At 32.4% G+C, this 19,477-nt stretch overlaps 1 protein-coding gene across 2 annotated transcripts in view; it reads left to right on the top strand.

Moving 5' to 3' along the window:
- Positions 1–19,477, top strand: part of AP3B1 (adaptor related protein complex 3 subunit beta 1) — a 318,879-nt gene that overhangs the window by 193,309 nt on the left and 106,093 nt on the right. For both annotated transcript variants that reach the window (XM_074282333.1, XM_074282332.1), the window contains exons 15-17: positions 2,450–2,626; positions 11,984–12,170; positions 13,161–13,291. In XM_074282333.1, the coding sequence (XP_074138434.1) occupies positions 2,450–2,626; positions 11,984–12,170; positions 13,161–13,291 (495 nt within the window). The remainder of the gene's footprint in view (positions 1–2,449; positions 2,627–11,983; positions 12,171–13,160; positions 13,292–19,477) is intronic.

Here is a 19,477-nt window from a genome sequence, read left to right as displayed (position 1 = left end):
AGTAGAATTCTGCAATCCTATAGAAACTAGTTACAGGGAATTATGTTCATCTTTTTCTCTTCTGTTTCTCATTAGGTTTATCATTCTAAAAAAAAGTTTAATTCAAATATTCTGTAATTGTTATTGATCTTTGTTGCAGAAAACATTTGCTCCATTTACACAGACATATAGCCACCTTGATTCTAAAATACCTCCAAATATCACTAAGTTGTATTCTTTAATTAACCAATCTCCATTGTGATGCAGGTTATCCTAAACTTAAATCTTATTATGCATATTTTTTCTTATGTTTACTCAGTAAATGGTTTAGACACATTAAGTGCTTGGAATGTTCATGTTTATTTAGAACTTAGATTCTCCCATATTAATATATAGTGTGATTCCTATTCAAGTTATTTTTGATGGGAGTTAGGTTATCTTTTTAAAAAGTACAAATATGATTGATGAGTTTTAAAAGAAAATTACCCAAAATGTGTCTGGGGGGGACTTTGCAAATGGTGCTGTGTCATAGAATTTTAATTTTTAAAGTGTATAAGAAAATAGTTATGAGCATAAATCTAGAATAACTGAAATCAGAAGCTAATCCTCTATTCTTATTTAGAGAGACCTGAGTTATGTCAGGCAACTTACAGCTTTCATACTAGAAAATTTAATGTACCACTCAATTACTATTCTTTAGCCCAATTTAAAATAATAGATTGGGAGTAAGGTCTTAATGTTGTGTAGCCTTTGGAACATTAGAAATAACCTCTTTCTCTTATGAATTCAGTGTATAGTAATTTTATCAGTTTTATTGTATTGCTTGAGTAGATTTCACATGACATTGGAAACTTTTCTTTGGTACTCATATAACAATTTCCTTTCATATTCAACATATTCCAAACATGTTTTTTAAATGATATTTTTGTTCTAGCATAATAAAGTATATAATATTCACCCTTTAAAGCTAGGTTTATGCATTGATACACATTGGAATTTTGCTACATAGTACCATATGTTATCAATCTTGATCAATAAGGTGGTCTTTTAGAGTACATTTGTTTTGGGATTTAATTATTAAAATCTAAGTAGATCTCATAATAAGGAAGTTTCTTCTCTAAAGTCTTTGTAAATCATTGACCTTAAGGACAATGCAATAGCAAAATTTTAATTTAATATAGATAGCTTACTAAAGCCACTTACAATAGGGTTCTCTGTATAAGTTTGAAGAGTTCTAAATGAGGAAGCTTGATCAGTTTTTGGCATTGATTTCATTCCCTACATTTGACAGCATTTGTAAGCAGAGGCCTTGCTGATTAAATGATTATGTAGTAGTTCAGTTTCCGCTCTATGGAAAGAAAAAGAAAGGGCATGAATAAGGCTAAATGTCCTAAGATTGATTAGAGGGTGTTTTTTTATAGCTGGCTGGAAATTGGAGGAATGGACTATGGGCTTCCATATCTGTAACCAATTTGGGGTAATGATGTGGCAGGTAGCCCCCTGAAAGATGGCCCCCTAATTTCCTTTTTTTTTTTTAAATAGGGAAGGATTAATTATTGATTTATTTTAGAAACTCTTCCTTATTTGGAAGGTTTGTAGATTGGAAACTGGTAGGCAGCAAGTTACTGTTTATATGCTTTGGAATCTTTGAGCTCATTGGTTGAATGACATAAGCATGTAGAAGAGGAATGTTTGTTTGCCTATTGGCTGAAGCTTGGCTAACAAGGAGGATGCAGAGAATCTTATCAACCATCCCAGGTCTGTGCTTATTTCTGATGTGAAATTTGGAGAAGCAGGGGTTGACTTTTTTGATTTTTTTTTTTTAATGGTGAAAACAAAGGAAAGCACCAAATAGTTAAAACTATATAAGTACATGAGAAAGCAGTCCATGAGCATCTGCACAATCTTACTAGGGATTTCCTCTATATTGCCTGGCAAACAAAAGAAAAAGATGGCTTTGAATTATTTTTCTAAGCAAGGATCAAAGGCCACCCAATGGAAGTGCTCTTTCCCTTGAAATTCTGTAGATGAATCCTAATTTGGTTTCTACATTGGCAGGGGAACAAATTGCCAATATATAAAGAACCTAATGGGGTCCAGGGTTGGAGGAATGGCCTTTAATTTTCACTATACCTAAGTAGAGATGTGCATATGGATGTATATGTTTTCTAATAAGCAATATCAATTTCTTTGCATTTCCCAATGGAAAGATAGCAATTGAGTTTATAGTACTCTGAGAGGCAGACATATCTTTATACACATAATAAGAAAGGTGATAGGAACCACAAACCAGACACTCTGAAATGAATTGTAAAAATCACTGTTTAATAGCAATAACACCTAAATGTAAGCTTATTCTTAGAAGAGATAGATTTATTTAACACACTTAATTTTGTATCAAAATTAAGAGTAATATGCCTGCCTCGTTTTTATAATAATATCATTACTTTTTTTTTTTTTTTTTTTTAAGGTTCCTGTGGCTAGAGCAAGTATTCTTTGGCTACTAGGGGAAAATTGTGAACGTGTTCCTAAAATTGCTCCTGATGTCTTGAGAAAGATGGCTAAAAGCTTCACTAGTGAGGATGATCTTGTAAAGCTACAGATTTTAAATCTAGGAGCCAAATTGTATTTAACGAACTCAAAGCAGGTAAGAATATAAAAATGCAACTCTGAAATTCTCTTCTAAATTCCTATCTAATGCTCTTATTACACATGCTTATTTTGTATATTTATGACATAAAAACATACAAAGTTGTGAGAGTCAAATATGATGATGTAAAGTCTTATATAAAAAATGCTGGGGGCAGCTAGGTTGCTCAGTGGCTAGAGCACCAGCCTTGAAGTCAGGAGAATGAGAGTTCAAATCTCCCCAATTGCCTCAGCAAAAACAATTAAATATGCTGATCAACTTTGTGAAAAATATTAATTTTAATTTCATAATATAGGTGACAAATCTACTCTCAGATATTTACTGTGTGACCTTGAACATTGTTTGCCTTAGTTTGATCATCTGTAAAATGGATGAATTAGCACCTACCTGCTACAGTTGTTGTAAAGTTCAAGTGAAATAATGTTTCTAAAACACTATAAGCTCTATACAATTCTAGCTATCATCATTATTGTTGTTGTTATTGTTATTTCCAAGAGACTCTCTAATACTTATCAATCATTCATTCATAGGTCATCCAGTATGCAGAAGTACTCTTTTTACTTTTTTTATTTGCCATTTTTTCTTGGCATCCTGTGCTTGGGAAATTGGTGTCTAATTTCTCTCATGTTTGTTGGGGTTATTCTTTTCCCTGGGTGTCACATTGGTTGCATTAGGCATAATTTTTTGGCCTGAACACAAGGTTTATGATGACTCCAGCCAACCTTTGTTACTGGTTAGATATATTTCCGTATTTTAAATTTTATCAAGTTCTAAGTTATTGTTGATAAAATTAATCATTTTCAAATTTCTTTGTGATAGGTTCATTTTTTAAAATTAAGAAATAAAATAGATAATTATGCTTCCTCTAAGTTTAATTACCTACTGATAAAAATATTATTATAACTTTAAAATTTCTTGACGTTCAAACTATAATGTTCTTAAAGCTAGGAATTATGTTACATTGAGACTATAATGACTTCTTCCCTTTTTTGGTTACTAAAAGTGTTTATGTGCACTGATTTTCAAACTGTCACAAAGGACTACTCACAGGATTAAAAATAATTATGTTCATTAAAACTAGAAATAGTTTTGTCTTGAAACTAATAATTTACAAGTCTAAAAACAGTAAATGTAATAGGAACAATGTACAGAAAGATCAATATATATTCATGGTGATACAAAGCATTCATTGACTCTTGACTAATATCTGCTATGATAGATAGCAGAATTGGACCAACCTGAAAGGTTTCACTTATGACAATTCCCAAATGAAGACAGTTACTCTAGTTAAGTCAGCATTGTCTCTGCAAGCTACAGCTTTTGTGTCTTAGAGAACTAAAAGTACATATGACTTGCCTTGGGTTTCACAGTCAAAATACAACCAGAATTATCAGCTATCAGCTTCCCAGTCCTAGAAACTATGTTTCTTTTCATGCAGTTATGATTATTTTTTGTTTACCATAATCAGTGTTGCCTCATTTTGAGCTTGCAGTCCACTAAAATTCTGAGGCCTTTTTTAGAGTAAATAGTTTTCAGCCTCTAGATGCCCCATCTGATACTCGGGATATTTATTTATTTTTAACCCAAATATAAGTCTATATTGAATTCTGTTTAAAACATTATAATTGATTTGGCTACATATTTCAAGCTAAGATTGTTTTGATTCTTACCTCTTTTACTCATTATATTAGTAATTCATCCTAACTTGGTATTATGTGAAAATTATATAATTGCATATGTTTTTATTCAAGTTACTGATAAAATTATTAATATAGTAATGAATGGGTAGTTAACTGTGTAAAACATCACTTTGTATTAAAGCACTAGAGAAGGAAGGAAAAAAAGAGACTGTCTGCTCTCAGGAGCTCTCCTTTCCTCAAGAAACTCCAGTGATTCCCCATCATTTTCAAGATACTAAGGAAAATAATCTGTTTGGCATTCAAATCCCTTCATAATCTAGCCCCCTCCTAATTTTCTAGTCTTCTTACCCATAATTCCCAGCATACCCATCAGTCCTATGACACTGACCTCTTGGCTATTCCATGATTCCATCTTTTGGCTCTGGGCTTTTTTTCTGGTTGTCTCTCATGTCTACAATGCTCTTTCTTATCTGCCTCTTTGTTTCCCTGGCTTCTTTCCAAATAAAACTGAAACTCCCTTATCTATTGGAAGCTTTTTTTCTCTCTCTCTTAATTTCAATGCCTCTCTTTTCTCTTTTGTTAAGTATTAACACTTGTACATTGCTTGTTTTTAACATATTTGTTTGATTGTTATCTCTCCCATTAGATTCATAATGGGTGAAGACTTGAGAATAAGCACTGTTTATTTTTGTATCTCCAGTTCCAGTGCCCAGTCCATGATAGGTGCTTAAAAATGTTTATTGAATAATTGACTAAGGGAGGAGAAAACACAGTAGGGTCCGAACAGATCTTTTGTATAACTGACCTAGTCCTTTTGCCAAGCTGACATAAAACCATTAAATGAACCTTTGGATATAGTTTTTCAGATAGTTCTGAATTCATATAACTTTTCCATTATTTAGCCTGTATTTCTCTGTCTTCTCCACAAGAATAGCATGGACACTGAATACTTTGCAGAGATAGTTAAACTATATTTTAGTTAACTTTTATCTATATACTTCTCAGCCAGTTGTACGAATGTTAAAGATGTGGTCTGCTCTAGAAAATTGTTTTATTAAAATCTATGCATTCTCTTATGAAGGTTACTTTAATGTCATTTAAGTCACTAGTTGCTGATTTTTTTTTTGTTGTTTTGAATTCTATTTTTAGAAATCCATCCTGCTGGTTTCTTACAAAACAGTAATATTCCATAACATTCTTATACTATAACTTACTCAGCCATTATCCAATTGATGGGCAGCCACTCAGTTTCCAGTTTCTTGCAACTACAAAAAGGGCTGCCACAAACATTTTTGCATGTGTGGGTCCCTTTTCCTCCTTTAAGATCTCTTTGGGATATAAGCCCAGTAGAAACATTGCTAGGTGAAAGGGTAGAGATGAGTCTTGAAGAAAAGTCAGGGAAACAAGAGAGATGGAAGTTAGAGAATGTCATAGGCATGAAGCCAGCTCCTGCAAAGCTGGAAGAGAAAGAGTTTTGTTTGAAAAACCCCTATAGAACCATATACAAGTAAGACATAAGATAGCTGGAAGGGTAGAAATGGCTGACATCACAAAGAATTTTAAATTAGGAGCAGTTTTTTTTTTTTGTTCCTCAAAGAAATCAAGAGCCACTAGAGTACCTTGAATAGGGCAAAATGGCACATGGCCCTTCTGAGTTTTATAGAATTTTTGTAGCTCAATGAATTGTTGAATAATTGGAGTGAGAAGGGAGTTGAGACAGGGAGAGCAGACAGAATGATATTTCTGTAGATTGCACAGAAGTAATGATGATCTCAACTAGGGCCGTGGTCATATGAAAAAAGAGAAATAAATGCTGTTCACATAGAAACTTCCAACTTTGTCAGTAGATCAGTGAGTAGATCAGTTAGTCAGTGAGCATCTATATCACATCCAAAGAGCTATAGTTGCAAAAATCAACACTAAATGGAAAACTTGTTTGTAAACTCTTATGAAGAATGCATGATGAACAGTATGAACTACATCATCTCTTTAAAAAGAAACAGGGGAGAGAGAAAAATAAATATAAAGAAACCTTAGCAAAATATTTGCTAATCAGAATCATCTAGAGAGCCTTCAAGATCAAAATGGGAAGAGGATAACAAATAGAAGAAAAATTACAAATGTTTTCCCAAAAAGACTTTAACAAACTGCATTTTTCATCTAAGATATGTCAGTGACCGTAGTTTGAATTCTGTCATCACTATCTCAGGACTATATAGGAAATAGAAAATGGCACTAAAAAGTACAAATTTGAGGAAAGTTGCAAGATTGGACCAGTGTATATGAAGGAAGATTCCTTGTCAATTGTGAGTTCCTGTAGATGCTTCTGTTTACAGATGACATCATATTGACCTCATTAAACTCTGGAACAATGGAGAGCCTCTCAAAAGAGATTTATAGTCACTCAAAATGATTTGACCTGTCTATTAGTGGAAGAAAGACCAAGAGAATGGGCACTTAAAATTTTCCAGCCCAGCTCTTTCAGCTATCATTTTGGAAAATTTTTCTCATCAGTACCACTATGGAAAGTCATTTTGGCAATTTTGTTGATAACAATGTATTACTAAGAGGAAAGACTGCGAGAAAGCAGACTGATTGGGATCTGTTGAAGTAGTATAGATAAGGAGAAATAAATGTTTAAATTAGCATTATTAGAATGGAGAGAAGGACATGAATGTAAAAGGTGTCAAAGAGTTAGTATCAAAAAGATATGGTAAATCTGCCAGAAGACATGACTGGACATGGATCTCTGACTAGCTGCCACCACAGGAACCCTGGAAGTGACAGTGCCCTCTAGTCTACCTGCCTTGTTTTTCAGCCCAGACCTTACTGTCATCTAAAGAAACAGATCTTCTAAAACAGGGACCAACTATCCCCACCAACTGCCAAATAAGCACCATTCCTATATAGGCCAGACAGGCAAGCTTTGCTGAAGTAGCAAGATACCCTGAGAGGGAGAGACAGCAGGTAGCATGTTCCAGCAAAATCAAATAACCTCCACCATCTTGGAACCTAAAAGAGATGACCCAGACTTCTGAGCCCAAAGCCCAAAGGAGCAATTGTTCCAACTCAGTGTCCTCAGCTGTGCAGTATTCCTGTGGAAATGCAACTTGGAGACTATTCCTACAGGGGTTACAGCCACAACTCATGAAGATCCAGAAAGCAAAATTCTTATCTCCAGTGTCCTTGGCACTGGCAATTGGTTCTACATCAGAAATGAGAATGATTTTGTCAGTGAAAATGATCTTTAAAATGAGGCATTAGTATTAGCTTTGCCATTAAGTCTGTATGACTTTTCCATCTAATTTTCAGCTGAAATCTTTTACATCTGTGTATGTGAACTTCTTGAGAGCAGGGGCTGTCTTACCTTCTAATTGTATCCCTATTGCTTAGCACAGTGTTTTGCATGTAGTGACACTCAATAAATGTTTTATTCATTCATTCGTTCATTCTTGAGTTTTTGACACTGTTAGAAACCACTTTCTTGGCTTCATAAAGTAATCTCTTCATCCTCTTTTGCTTGCTCCTTCTAAGGCTCTTTTTTGTGGTTATTATTTAAATTTCATCCAGTAAGTATAAATGTTATTGGACTTTGTCCTGGACTTGGTTTGCCTTCTTCTCTCTGTAATCTCATTGGCTTCAATGGGTTCAATTTTTGTTTCTATTCATATATTTATTACTCTTTACCTGTACCATTGCAGTAGCAGTCTAATTAATCCTTTTCTTACAGTTTCTCCTCCTAGCAATCATCAACACATCTGCCAAAATGACCTTTCTTAAGCACTACTCTACCTATGTTCCTCTCCAACTCAAGAAACTTCACTGGCACCCTGATAGTTCTAGAATAAAATAGAAATAATCTTTTACTTTAAAATGATATCACTTGAAATGATGTATTATCATTGTATTGGTATATAATTTATCACATAATTTAGAAATAAGAAAGTCACATTTCTAAGACATGGATCATAGCATCCCATACTTAACTCTGTTACTCTGGACTGATTTTCCATTTTGTAGTTTAGACATATCTTATGCTTTTTTTCCTTTCATTTTCTTGCAGCATGCCCTTTAGCCATACAGTGAGTGGTTCAATAGCACCTAGCACCCTTTTCAAAGTGGGAGCTGGAGAATAAAAAATAAGAGAACCTCATATCAATCATTTTGGCTAGTGGAATTACCATTCACTATTGTTGCTTGATTAATAGTAAATTTTCCTTATCCATGATATTCCTATTTACCACCCACATGTTATTACATTGATTATATATTGATAGCTAAAATTTCATTTATATATTTTGGATTTATATATATTCAAGAATTGATTGGCTTATTTAGCAAAAAGAAATAATGAGGACTTTAGGAAACTGCACCAACCAGATCTTTTCTCCTGTCTCAACTATGGTTACTAACACCTCCATTTTTAACATTTGAGTGCTAGTGTCAAAAATTAATTAACCAATGAGGAAACTTAGATGGATATGTTTAATATAACAATAGTGTTACACGTATCATGAAATGGTGAATTAAACAAATGTGACTTTTTCTTCCAGTTTGGAAGTTGAAATATTGTACTTTGAAATTAGACAATAGAGAAACCTCAAGGTTGATGTATTATGTGTTTCTTCTTGTTCTGCTTTTTTGAGAGACATTTTTGCGTTTCTCTCTTAAAAATATAGTTCTTCATTGTTTCCAAGGTGTATTATGTTATCTTATAAGTGTACTATCTCATTTGAATTCTTACCATTTTTCAATTTTGTAAATTTAACATTTTCATCACAACTTCATTGTTTCTTTTTATTAATTATTGTTAATAATAGTCATTATTATAACATGTTAATAACACAGAAAATGAGAGTTAACGTTTTGAAAGTTATTTGTTCTAAGTAAAATATTCACTTCTGCAGTAATTAATTAATTTCCTGTCTTCATAAGAGAAACAAACAAAAAAAATAATAGTCATTATTAGAAATAATTTTCATGTCTTTTATGTGGATATGCATGTTTATTACAACTTTTTTTATGTTCAACTAATAAGGAATTTATCTTGTCTTTTTTTAATACTTTTATTTGAACTAAACTTGTGATTTCTTCAATATTAGATGCCAGCTGGTGAGAAACTACCTTTACTATGCAGGTTATCACTTTCTATGCATGTTATAAAGAGTTGCCAGTGGTACTGAGAGGTATTTGACTGGCCCAGGGTCACACAGCCTAAGGCAGTATTTAAATGCATTTTTTCCCCTGTCCTGCAACACTCAAGCTTTCAATCCAATACCTTTCATTTTAGCTATTGCCATCCTTAAAAGGAAGTCATTCATGTTTCTTGTGTATTTTAATAAACTGTAGCCTCGATAGTTTTCCTAGAAGTTATTTTGATAATAATTAATATATATATATATATACATGTATATATGTGTGTCTATATACACACACACACACACACACACACATATTTATCCATTTTATCTTCTTATTTTCTTTTGCATTTTACCACTGCTCTTTGGGTTACCTGCCAATTTTAAGTCAATTGAGAGCATGGAACTAATTACCCAGAAATCATATTGATGCCTTCCTCCAGTGTCATTGTATTAGGTGTTTTATGTAGCCTTTCTTTATGGACTCCATTATTTTTGCCACAATTTAATTTATTAATTTAAAACTAAAAATCAAACAAATCACAGAATCAAAATCATGGAGATTAATTTATGTGGAATTAAGAGCACTTTTTCATTTTAAATTTATAAAATACAATGAGCTAATTTATGTGCTATTTTTAGAATGAACCTTCTTTATGTAATCATTTTGTGGTTAAAATATACTATTTTACTGAGAATCCATATTTTTACACTTTTAGCATCTTATTTATTCAAACATTTAAGTAAATTTCACCTTGTATTATGGCATTTCTTTGAAGACTTTTGTAGACACCCTTTTGCTTGGTTTTGTAAGAAAAGTGCTTTGTAAATCTTTAATGTTCCCTTTAAAAATAGTTGCCATTGGTCTTATTCAGTGTGCTCATTGTTTAAGTTTTGTTTATTGAGAAAATAGGTCAAGATCGAAGTTTGTCGTCTGTCCATCAAAAAATGACAGATTAGTCTATTGTGTCTATGTTGACTTTTATCTTATCTTATGTTTGTTTAAGATAGTTACTGTCTTCATTGAGCTTTGTAAACCTGTCAATAGTGTGTTTTAAAAGTTAATTTTGGAGTTCATATTCACTAGCAGCATTGAGAACTCTGGTACTCTCAAAAACACTATTTTGTGAATAGTTGACTAATTTACCAATCATTAGTAAGCATTAGCAAAACAGGGTGAAAACCATGTGGCTCTTACATTTGGTATATGTTTTACCCCTTCTATTAGAATGACAAATCATAAGCTTGTTTTCATATGGAGCTTTGTCAATATTAATTCACATTTATTAATTGTTATATCAACAACTATGGATAATCATATTTTATGTGGAATAGTATTAATGTTATAGTTGTTCTTTTGTATTAATGAAACTCTTAGTATTTTGAGTACTATATTACCAAAAAAAGCTGCTTCAAGGTGGAAAAATGCTTTTACCAAATCAATATCTTCAAATAACTGTAGTGTTTTCAGTTTTGCAAAAGTATACAGCTAGCTTGGGTTTTTAGGCATTTGTTTGTATGCTTTTGTTTGTTTTTTGATGGTGTTCTAATGCTTGTGAAATGTCCTCATATATATAGTCTGCCAATTAACTGCGTATAGATATTACTTCATATTTTTACACATATAATATATGTAACATTTAACTTTTAAGTTTACTGTTTTATATCTGCATAGTAGATTAAAGGCATTTTTTTTAAACAAAAGAGCCAAAATTTTGAATACAAGTACCTAGTGTTCTTTTTTGTTAAAATTCACTTTTAATTATTATTATTAAAATTATCTCAATGTGTATTAATGTAGTATACTCAGGAATTGAATTAGGAAATCTTATTATGGTATGAAAACTGCTATAATATATGTTGTTTCCTTACCTAGATAAATAAATGACCAATATTATTGGAGGCTATAAGCAGCATGGAAAAAAATGGAAGAAGTCTTTTATCCTAGTTTTTAGAGGGCATCAGCAGCTTGCTTTTATGAAAAAGTAACAGCTAAATGCACTGCAAATAATTTGCAGTAATCCAGTTCAGTGATTCATGTGTCTGCTTTAATGGGTCATAATTCAGGGTAAAGTAACTGAGTGCAGTCAGAGTGCAGACACTGCTTATGCCAGGGACAGTATCTCTTCATAAAACACACCTCAGCAGAAGCGGTTTGCCAGCCCCCTAATACCCTCTGATGTTTTGATGTCCTGCATATTTTTCCGATTAAGTTTTGAGTGCCATGTTTTTAGTTGTATTTCCACATTCATTATCCTCACGTAGACCCTTCAGCGGGTTTGCCATATATGATTATTTTTTTAATGATGCCTTTCTTTCCACTTCAGCAGTTTAATAATCTAGCACATGGCTGCTTCTCAGTACTCAGCATTCACCTCCCCAATACAGAGGAGGACATGTGCTTTGGCTTCAAAATTCCATTTGCAGTGTTAGAAATGCATATTCCCTATGGAACAACATTTGTTTGACATAACCATTCATTTTTATTACCTCTTTAAATATGTTTATCCAGAGTTATCAATAATCATAAATAACTGTATTCTTTCTTGTTCTCTCTTTCTTTTTTTTTCTAACAGACAAAATTGCTTACCCAATACATATTAAATCTCGGCAAGTATGACCAAAACTACGACATCAGAGACCGTACAAGATTTATTAGGCAGCTTATTGTTCCGAATGAGAAGAGCGGAGCCTTAAGCAAATATGCCAAAAAAATATTTTTGGCACAAAAGCCTGCCCCATTGCTTGAATCTCCTTTTAAAGGTATGCTTTTCAGAATAATTACAAAACCTATATTTTGTAAAGAAATACGGCATTATGTTCTATTTCTAATGTACTTAAGAATGTCACTTAGCAAATATAAATGATTAGCATGAAAATATTTAAGGAAAATATGTTTTCCGCTCACCTGACTTTAGGTCAAGTTTTATCATCATACTATTTTAGGTTTGTGTGTGTTACATATCTTAGCTCTAAATGATTCTGAAAACATTCATTTGACTTTTAATCAGATATGTTTAGAATTTAGTTTGAAAAATAGAAAAAATTATAGAAAAAACTTCTATATGGGATTCACTTTTAAATATGTCTTTATTATCGAAATAAAATGATTTCCCTTAAGTGAGATATTAAGTGATTACATAATAGCATTTCAAATAATAAAATATTTTTTAAAAGTAATAGCCTTCAGATTTGGTTCTCTTTTTCAGAGAAAAGAGAAATTTACATATTTTCCCTTGATTTTTAAAAGCAGCAGTAAATATCTTGCCAACTAAGTGATCATCTTACTTAGAAACAAATTCTTGTCTACCTCAATTTTCATATTATTTATTATTTAATATTTAGTTTGCTTTAAGTGGCAAAAAAAGAGTTCAGTATTGTAAAAACAAAAACAAAACAGAAAATAACGAACTATTAAAATTCTGGATGTGTTTGTGCCAAGACATGTATATGGATTGTTTAACCATGCTGTCATTCTTAATATTCACAGTAAAGTAATTTTTAGAGAAGCTACATTTCAGAGCAACACCTCTAAACACATTGACTGATTAGCTTTTTTATTGACCATTATGGGGGAGATTATTGTAATCTGTGGACTGAAATCAGTTTTTTGACCTATGAAGAGTTTCCTACTTTATATTTATTCCATGACATTTCAGGTAATATGCCAATTACCTTTAGACCTGATTAGGATTTCTCTTTGTGATATAAAGTGTGTGTTGTTTATTGTATATTTTCCTCTGTTGCTATTAGAAAGGGATCATTTCCAGCTAGGGACCTTATCCCATACTCTGAACATTAAAGCTTCTGGGTACCTGGAGTTGTCTAATTGGCCAGAGGTGGCGCCTGACCCATCAGTCAGAAATGTTGAAGTGATTGAGTCGGTAAGTTAATCTTTCTAAAAGTAATTTTGGTTAAGTATTCCAAAAATATTTCATTTTGAAATTTTTAATTGGATTTATTATTTTTTAGAGAGAGAATGTGACTGTGTGTGAGTGTGTGTGTGTGTGTGTGTGTGTATATGTATAAAAGCACTAAAAAGATATTTCCCTGACAGTGTGTATTATACTTAAAAGAAGAAAAACATTGACTTTTGTAAAGAGTGTACCTTTATAAAGTATGTTTAACTGTATAAATTGAATTTTTGGGGTGTTCACATTTGTTGACATGATCTTTTCCCTTGTTTTGTAAGTTTTAGGTCAATATTTTCCTAAATTTTGTCTCGTGCCCTTTTAATAAAAAGGTATATAGCCCTTTTCTAGTTTTTCTGCTACATTTAATCAACTGATGATTTTACAGAATGGAATGTTCCTAGTGAAACCTGGATATGTACAATGGTAATATTATATACTGATGTCCTTAGAGGACACAATGTGACCTTCTGTATAAATCCCCAGCTTTTTTTCTTAAAAGCAAAAACAAATAGACTTTTAATAAGGTCAAAAGAATGATGTCCTAACCAACAACAATATTTTCATACAGGAAATGGGGTAAACAGAGGCTTTTCGGCTATTACTAGAAATTAATTATATATAGCTAGTAAATTTTTAAAGTGACTAACAGAAAAAAAAAGCCTCTGTCATTTTAAGGGCTTAGGATTCAGGAAGCCTGCATTAATCTGTCCCTAAGTTTGTCACTTTTCTCAGATATTATATAAAAAGTATTACTAGAATATGAGGGATATTTATTATAAGAATAAATTGTGTAAATAGCTTCTTGTATTTATTTTCTTTATCATGTTTCTTCTCAAAACAGTTGAAAGTCTCCCCCACTAGCAAAGGTTTCAAAACTGAAGTTCTCAGGCTTAAGATAACAACTCTTGTCCGTCTCTGTTCATAGATTGCTTTGATTCATGTGGCTTCCCTCCAGTGCATCTACAATAGCCTTCTCAGCTGTAATTTCAGTAAGCAGAAGAGAGAAACTTCTTTTTATCAAATAACATTTGAATGGCTAAGAAAACATATTTTACTTTTAGAAACTCTCCACTAGGCCTCTATAGAAGACCACACCTGCTGAGAATGCAAGTGAACCCTGTTTTTCATACTCTCTATCAATGAGAGTAGATAAGAAAAAAACCTGTGTTTATTGTCAAAAGGAAGAATTTTGTACAATGGAGGCATATATCTTTAGAGACTTTTAAATTTGTTTCCTTTAATGTAATCTAACACTTAATCATAATGGAAAAATCAAAAGGAATCAGAGTAGATTTTCAGAGGCAATTGCTGCATATTACTTGTGTGTATATGTGTATGATGTGTATTTGTGCATATAAGTTATAAAAAATTTCCAGAAGGCATATTAATATTAGAAAGTGTAAATCAAGAGCTATATTTTTTGAAAAAATTAGAAATGTTTTATTGGTGACTGTTTTATATCGTATTCATTTCCAGAAATTATGTGCCCAAACAGTAATAATTCAGCAAAACCAACCAATAAAATATCATTCTGTGGTAATACATAGTAAACCTTCCCTTTTCTTCTGTGCTAAAATAAGGGAGGAATTTCATTATCTCTTCCTCTTATCAAGATTAGTAACTATAGTTACACCATATTTGGCATACATCATGTATACTGTTTTCCAGGTAGTGCTTATTTAACTCTGTACCAGTTCTTGCTGTTCTTCCCATTTTTCTCTGAAATCCTTTTATTTTCCATCTCTTATGATGCAATAAAAATCAATGTCATTCATGCAATACAATTGATTTAGATATTCTTTAATTGAATTTCTAGATTATTTTTGTTGCTGTTTTTAGTGTTGTTTTTGTCATCATTCCAGAAAGATAATAGTTACAAAATGTGATTAAAATTTGAATTGCCAGGGGGGGGGGGGAGGAAAAACTTCTGACTTCAAAATAATCCTTTCTTTTATATTCTGTTTGAAGATAAATTAATGTAGTTAGGAAATTAATGGTGCTGTTATCTAACATACTTAAGACATTTTTTTTTATTATTATAGCTTTTTATTTACCAGATATATGCATGGGTAATTTTTCAGCACTGACATTTGCAAAACCTTTTGTTCCGACTTTTCCCCTTCTTCCCCCCACCCCTTTCCCCAGATGGCAGGTGGACCAATGCATGTTAAATATGTTAAAGTATAGGTTAAATACATATATTATACAAAGACATTTTATTTTCTAAGTTTTCACTCGGTTAAGAGTTATCAAATTCTTATCATTTCCTGCAATACAGTTGTTCTAGTCTACCTATATGTTAGTAATTTCTTTAAGAATATTGTTTTTATGTAATAATACCCAGATATCATAAGGCAATGACAAATGCTTACTCTGTGATGCTTTTCACATGGAATATGTAATCTTTCTGTGTGTGTGTGTGTGTGTGTGTGTATTTTTTTTTTCTGAGACTGCTTCTACATGTAACTCTAATTTTTTTAAATTATGTAATTTCACTAATTAAGGGAATGTTCTCAGAGCCAAATCCCAATGTTAGTGAGTAAAATGTTCTTTTACACTGTTAAAGAACTGTTTCAAGCATAAAGAGATGAACTTGCCCAAAGCTAGTATATGTCTGGAGTATAATTTGAACTCAATCTTTTCTGATTCCAGGCCAGTTTAATATTTACTACACCAAGGTGTCTTTTGGCTCTTATTTGTTGGGAAATATGTCTAGCCTTAATTATTATTTCCCGGATTGTTTGGATTGTGTTCTGGCATGTCTCATTCTTGTCTCAATTTGGAATTTTCTTGGCAAAGATACTGGAGTGGTTTACCTTTTCTTTCTCCATCCTTGCAGATAAGGAACTGAAGCAAATAGGATAAAGTGACTTGTCCAGTATGTGAGGCTAGATTTGAACTCAGGAAGAGATGGAATCTCCTTGACTTTGGGCCTAGCACTGTAAGCCCTGAGCCATGTAACTACCCCCCCCCCCCCCCATTGTTTGTTGTAGTCTGGTATGTAATGATAATAACAACATTCTTGTAGCCCATACTATATACCAGGCACTCTGCATTTTACAGATATCATTTCGTATGATCCTCACAACAACCCTAGGAAGTAGGTGCTCTTACTATTCCCATTTTACAGATAAGGAAACTAAGGGAAACTCAAGTTAAGTGACTTGTCTAGGATCAAACATCTAGGAAGGCAGCATTTGGACTTGGGTCTTCCTGACTCCCAACCTAACAGTTCATCTTCTGTGCCAACTAGCTGGTCCCTAGGAGGTAACAATCAATATCATGGTAATAATCAACAATGATGGTACATTGTTTCAGATTTTGTTTAGCACCATCATTGGGTTTGGTTTTTTTTGTTTTGTTTTGGGGTTTTTTGCATTTTTTTGTGGGGAATTTTCCTACTTTAGCTTCGCTTATGTCCATATTTCAGTGTTTTTCTTCCATTGTTATAAGCCATACCAATGAAACTAAATTACTTTGAGCATCCTTTCCCCTCCCCCCCATGGAACTGACTATTCTCCCAAGATTCATTGCTAATAATTTTTTTTCCCCCCCTGAAGCTGGGGTTAAGTGACTTGCCCAGGGTCATACAGCTAGAAAGTGTTAAGTGTCTGAGACCAGATTTGAACTCGGGTCCTCCTGAATTCAGGGCTGGTGCTCTATCCATTGCGCTACCTAGCTGCCCCCCCTAATAACTTTTTATTGACATTTGAAATACTGAGTAAATATTTATGGTCAAAACTGCTAGAAGCAGAATGTGATCTCCAGATCCCAAGGCTTCTGCTTCTTTGCAAAATTGTCTTATCATTTAGTGCCATTCAGACTAATTGATTTAGTTGAAGACATTTAAGGGCAAGAATACAAAATTCATTCTTTTTTTAATCTGCAACCCTAATACTGATGAATATCTGACATTTCCTTCCCTACCTCCATCCCTTTCTGCCCCATCCAATAACAAATTAGTTTTAAATCTACTTTGTATGCATAATGCCCTGGAATTTTCAAGTTAGTACCCAGGTTTTATTATCATTTATAGATTCAGAAACCTCTTATTGAATCTTTTCCTTAAGAAGCCTAAGTATGACAAAAATCAGAAATCTTCCCATTTTGATGTTCATTAATCTAATAGTATAAAATATTATTAATTTGAAAGGGATATTAGCAAGGAAAATGGGCTTTACAATTAACTAGATTTATTATAGTGGGTATATTTTTTTACTCAATAGTATTTCATTTTTCCAATTACAGGTAAAGATAGATTTCATCATTCATTTTTGTAAGATTTTGAGTTCCAAATTTTTCCCCTATCTTCTTTACCTTCCCTTCCCCAAGATATCAAACATCTAATATAGGTTATACAAGTGCAATAATTTTTAAATATAATTATATATTTGTCATGTTTTAAAAGAAAAATCAGAACAAAAGGGGAAAATCCCAAGAAAGAAAAAGCAAACAAAAGATTAAAAGGGTATACTTTAATCTGCTTTCTCTCTCCTTAGTTCTCTCTCTGAATACAGATGACATTTTCCATTCCAAATCTTTTGGAACTGTCTTGGATCACTATATTGTTGAGAAGAGCTAAGTGTATCATCACGTAATCTTGCTGTTAATGTATACAATGTTCTTCTGATTCTGTTCACTTCACTCAGCATCAGTTCCTATAAGTCTTTCCAGGGTTTTTTGAAATCAGCCTGCTCATCATTTCTTACAGAACAGTAATATTCTATTAATTATATAGCATTTTGTTTTTAAAAATATATACATAAAAACTAGTCACATGTGGAATACTAGTAACTTTAAATTGTACGTCATACATGCAGTCTGCTTATGTTATAACACCAGAGAAGCTTTTAAATAAAATTTTCTCTTGGTTGGTTTTGACTGGATTTTTCTTTTGTGGTTGCAATTGGCCTGCCTTTTATATTTCTTAAACTTTGTGGTCACACCTGTGTCATTCTCTTAAACTAGCTAAATCGTCATAATACCATTTTTTTTCTTTAAGTATCCAAATAAAAAGAGTCAGAAATGGTCAAAGCATTTTTATAAGCATTTTCATATTTTTGAGGATCATTGAAAGTTCTTTTAACTTATTTTTTAGATCCTTAGGCTCTCAGTTTAGGACTCAAAATTAGGACTCAAAACTCTAATAACAAAATGTTCTTTTTTGGTGACAGTAGTTTATTTTTCCTATTGGTGGACTTTTGCATCAAGAAATAATAATAATAACAAAAAAAGCACTTTTGTAACTACTTGAGAATTTCAGAATGCCTTATAGATAAAATCTAAGTGGATTTGAATTATTCAATATAACAGCCATCTTGAGGTAGATGCCTTAAGAAATCAGGTATACCACTTTTTCTTAAAACTATTCATGGAGAATGTTTTTTAGGCTTCAGAAAAATGTACATTTATATTTCCTGTAAAAAGGAAAAATTATTGTAGGACTAGATTTAATTGTGGACCGTTTTATAGACAACTGCTGTCATTCTTTTTTTAATTAGCATTTTTTTATTTTGGAGGAGCATAGAAACTTTTGGGTATGTAAAGGAAAGGTAGTACTGATAAACAGAAGGTATATAATTATTTTAAGGGATTACATTAATATATACCACATAAGTAATCCAGCAATGCTGTTATTGTTTAGTCGTTTCAGTCTTGTTTGACTCTTTGTAAGCCCATCTGAGCTTTTCTTGGCAATGATACTGGAGTGTTTTGTCATTTTCTTCTCTAGCTCATTTTACAGGTAAGAAAACTGAGGCAAGCAGGGTTAAGTGATTTGCCCAGAATCACACAGCTAATAAGTGTCTGAGCTTGAATTTGAAATCAGATTTTCCTGACTTCAGGTCTGGCACTCTCTCTGCTCTGCTACCTTGTACCTAACTTTAACAATAAGAGAATTATAGAATTATAAGATAGAATTGAAATTTAAGGATTGGTCTGTGGTCTTACGATTACATAGATGACAACATAAATGAACAAATGATTGCAATTTTGCACAAGATAAATAATAGATCAGACTAAAATATGTTCTCGAAAAAATAGTTCATGGATTTTTCACCTTCTTTGATAGTCTGATGAAAAACATGGACCCCTTCTCAGAATACTATGACAACTTGTTTTGGCCTTCCTATTGTACATTATTTCATGTCATGCTTA

The sequence above is a fragment of the Sminthopsis crassicaudata genome, chromosome 1 (assembly GCF_048593235.1).
Source record: "Sminthopsis crassicaudata isolate SCR6 chromosome 1, ASM4859323v1, whole genome shotgun sequence".
Lineage (NCBI taxonomy): Eukaryota > Metazoa > Chordata > Mammalia > Dasyuromorphia > Dasyuridae > Sminthopsis > Sminthopsis crassicaudata.
Note: the sequence above shows the minus strand (reverse complement) of the source record. Positions and strands in the feature narration are given on the sequence as shown.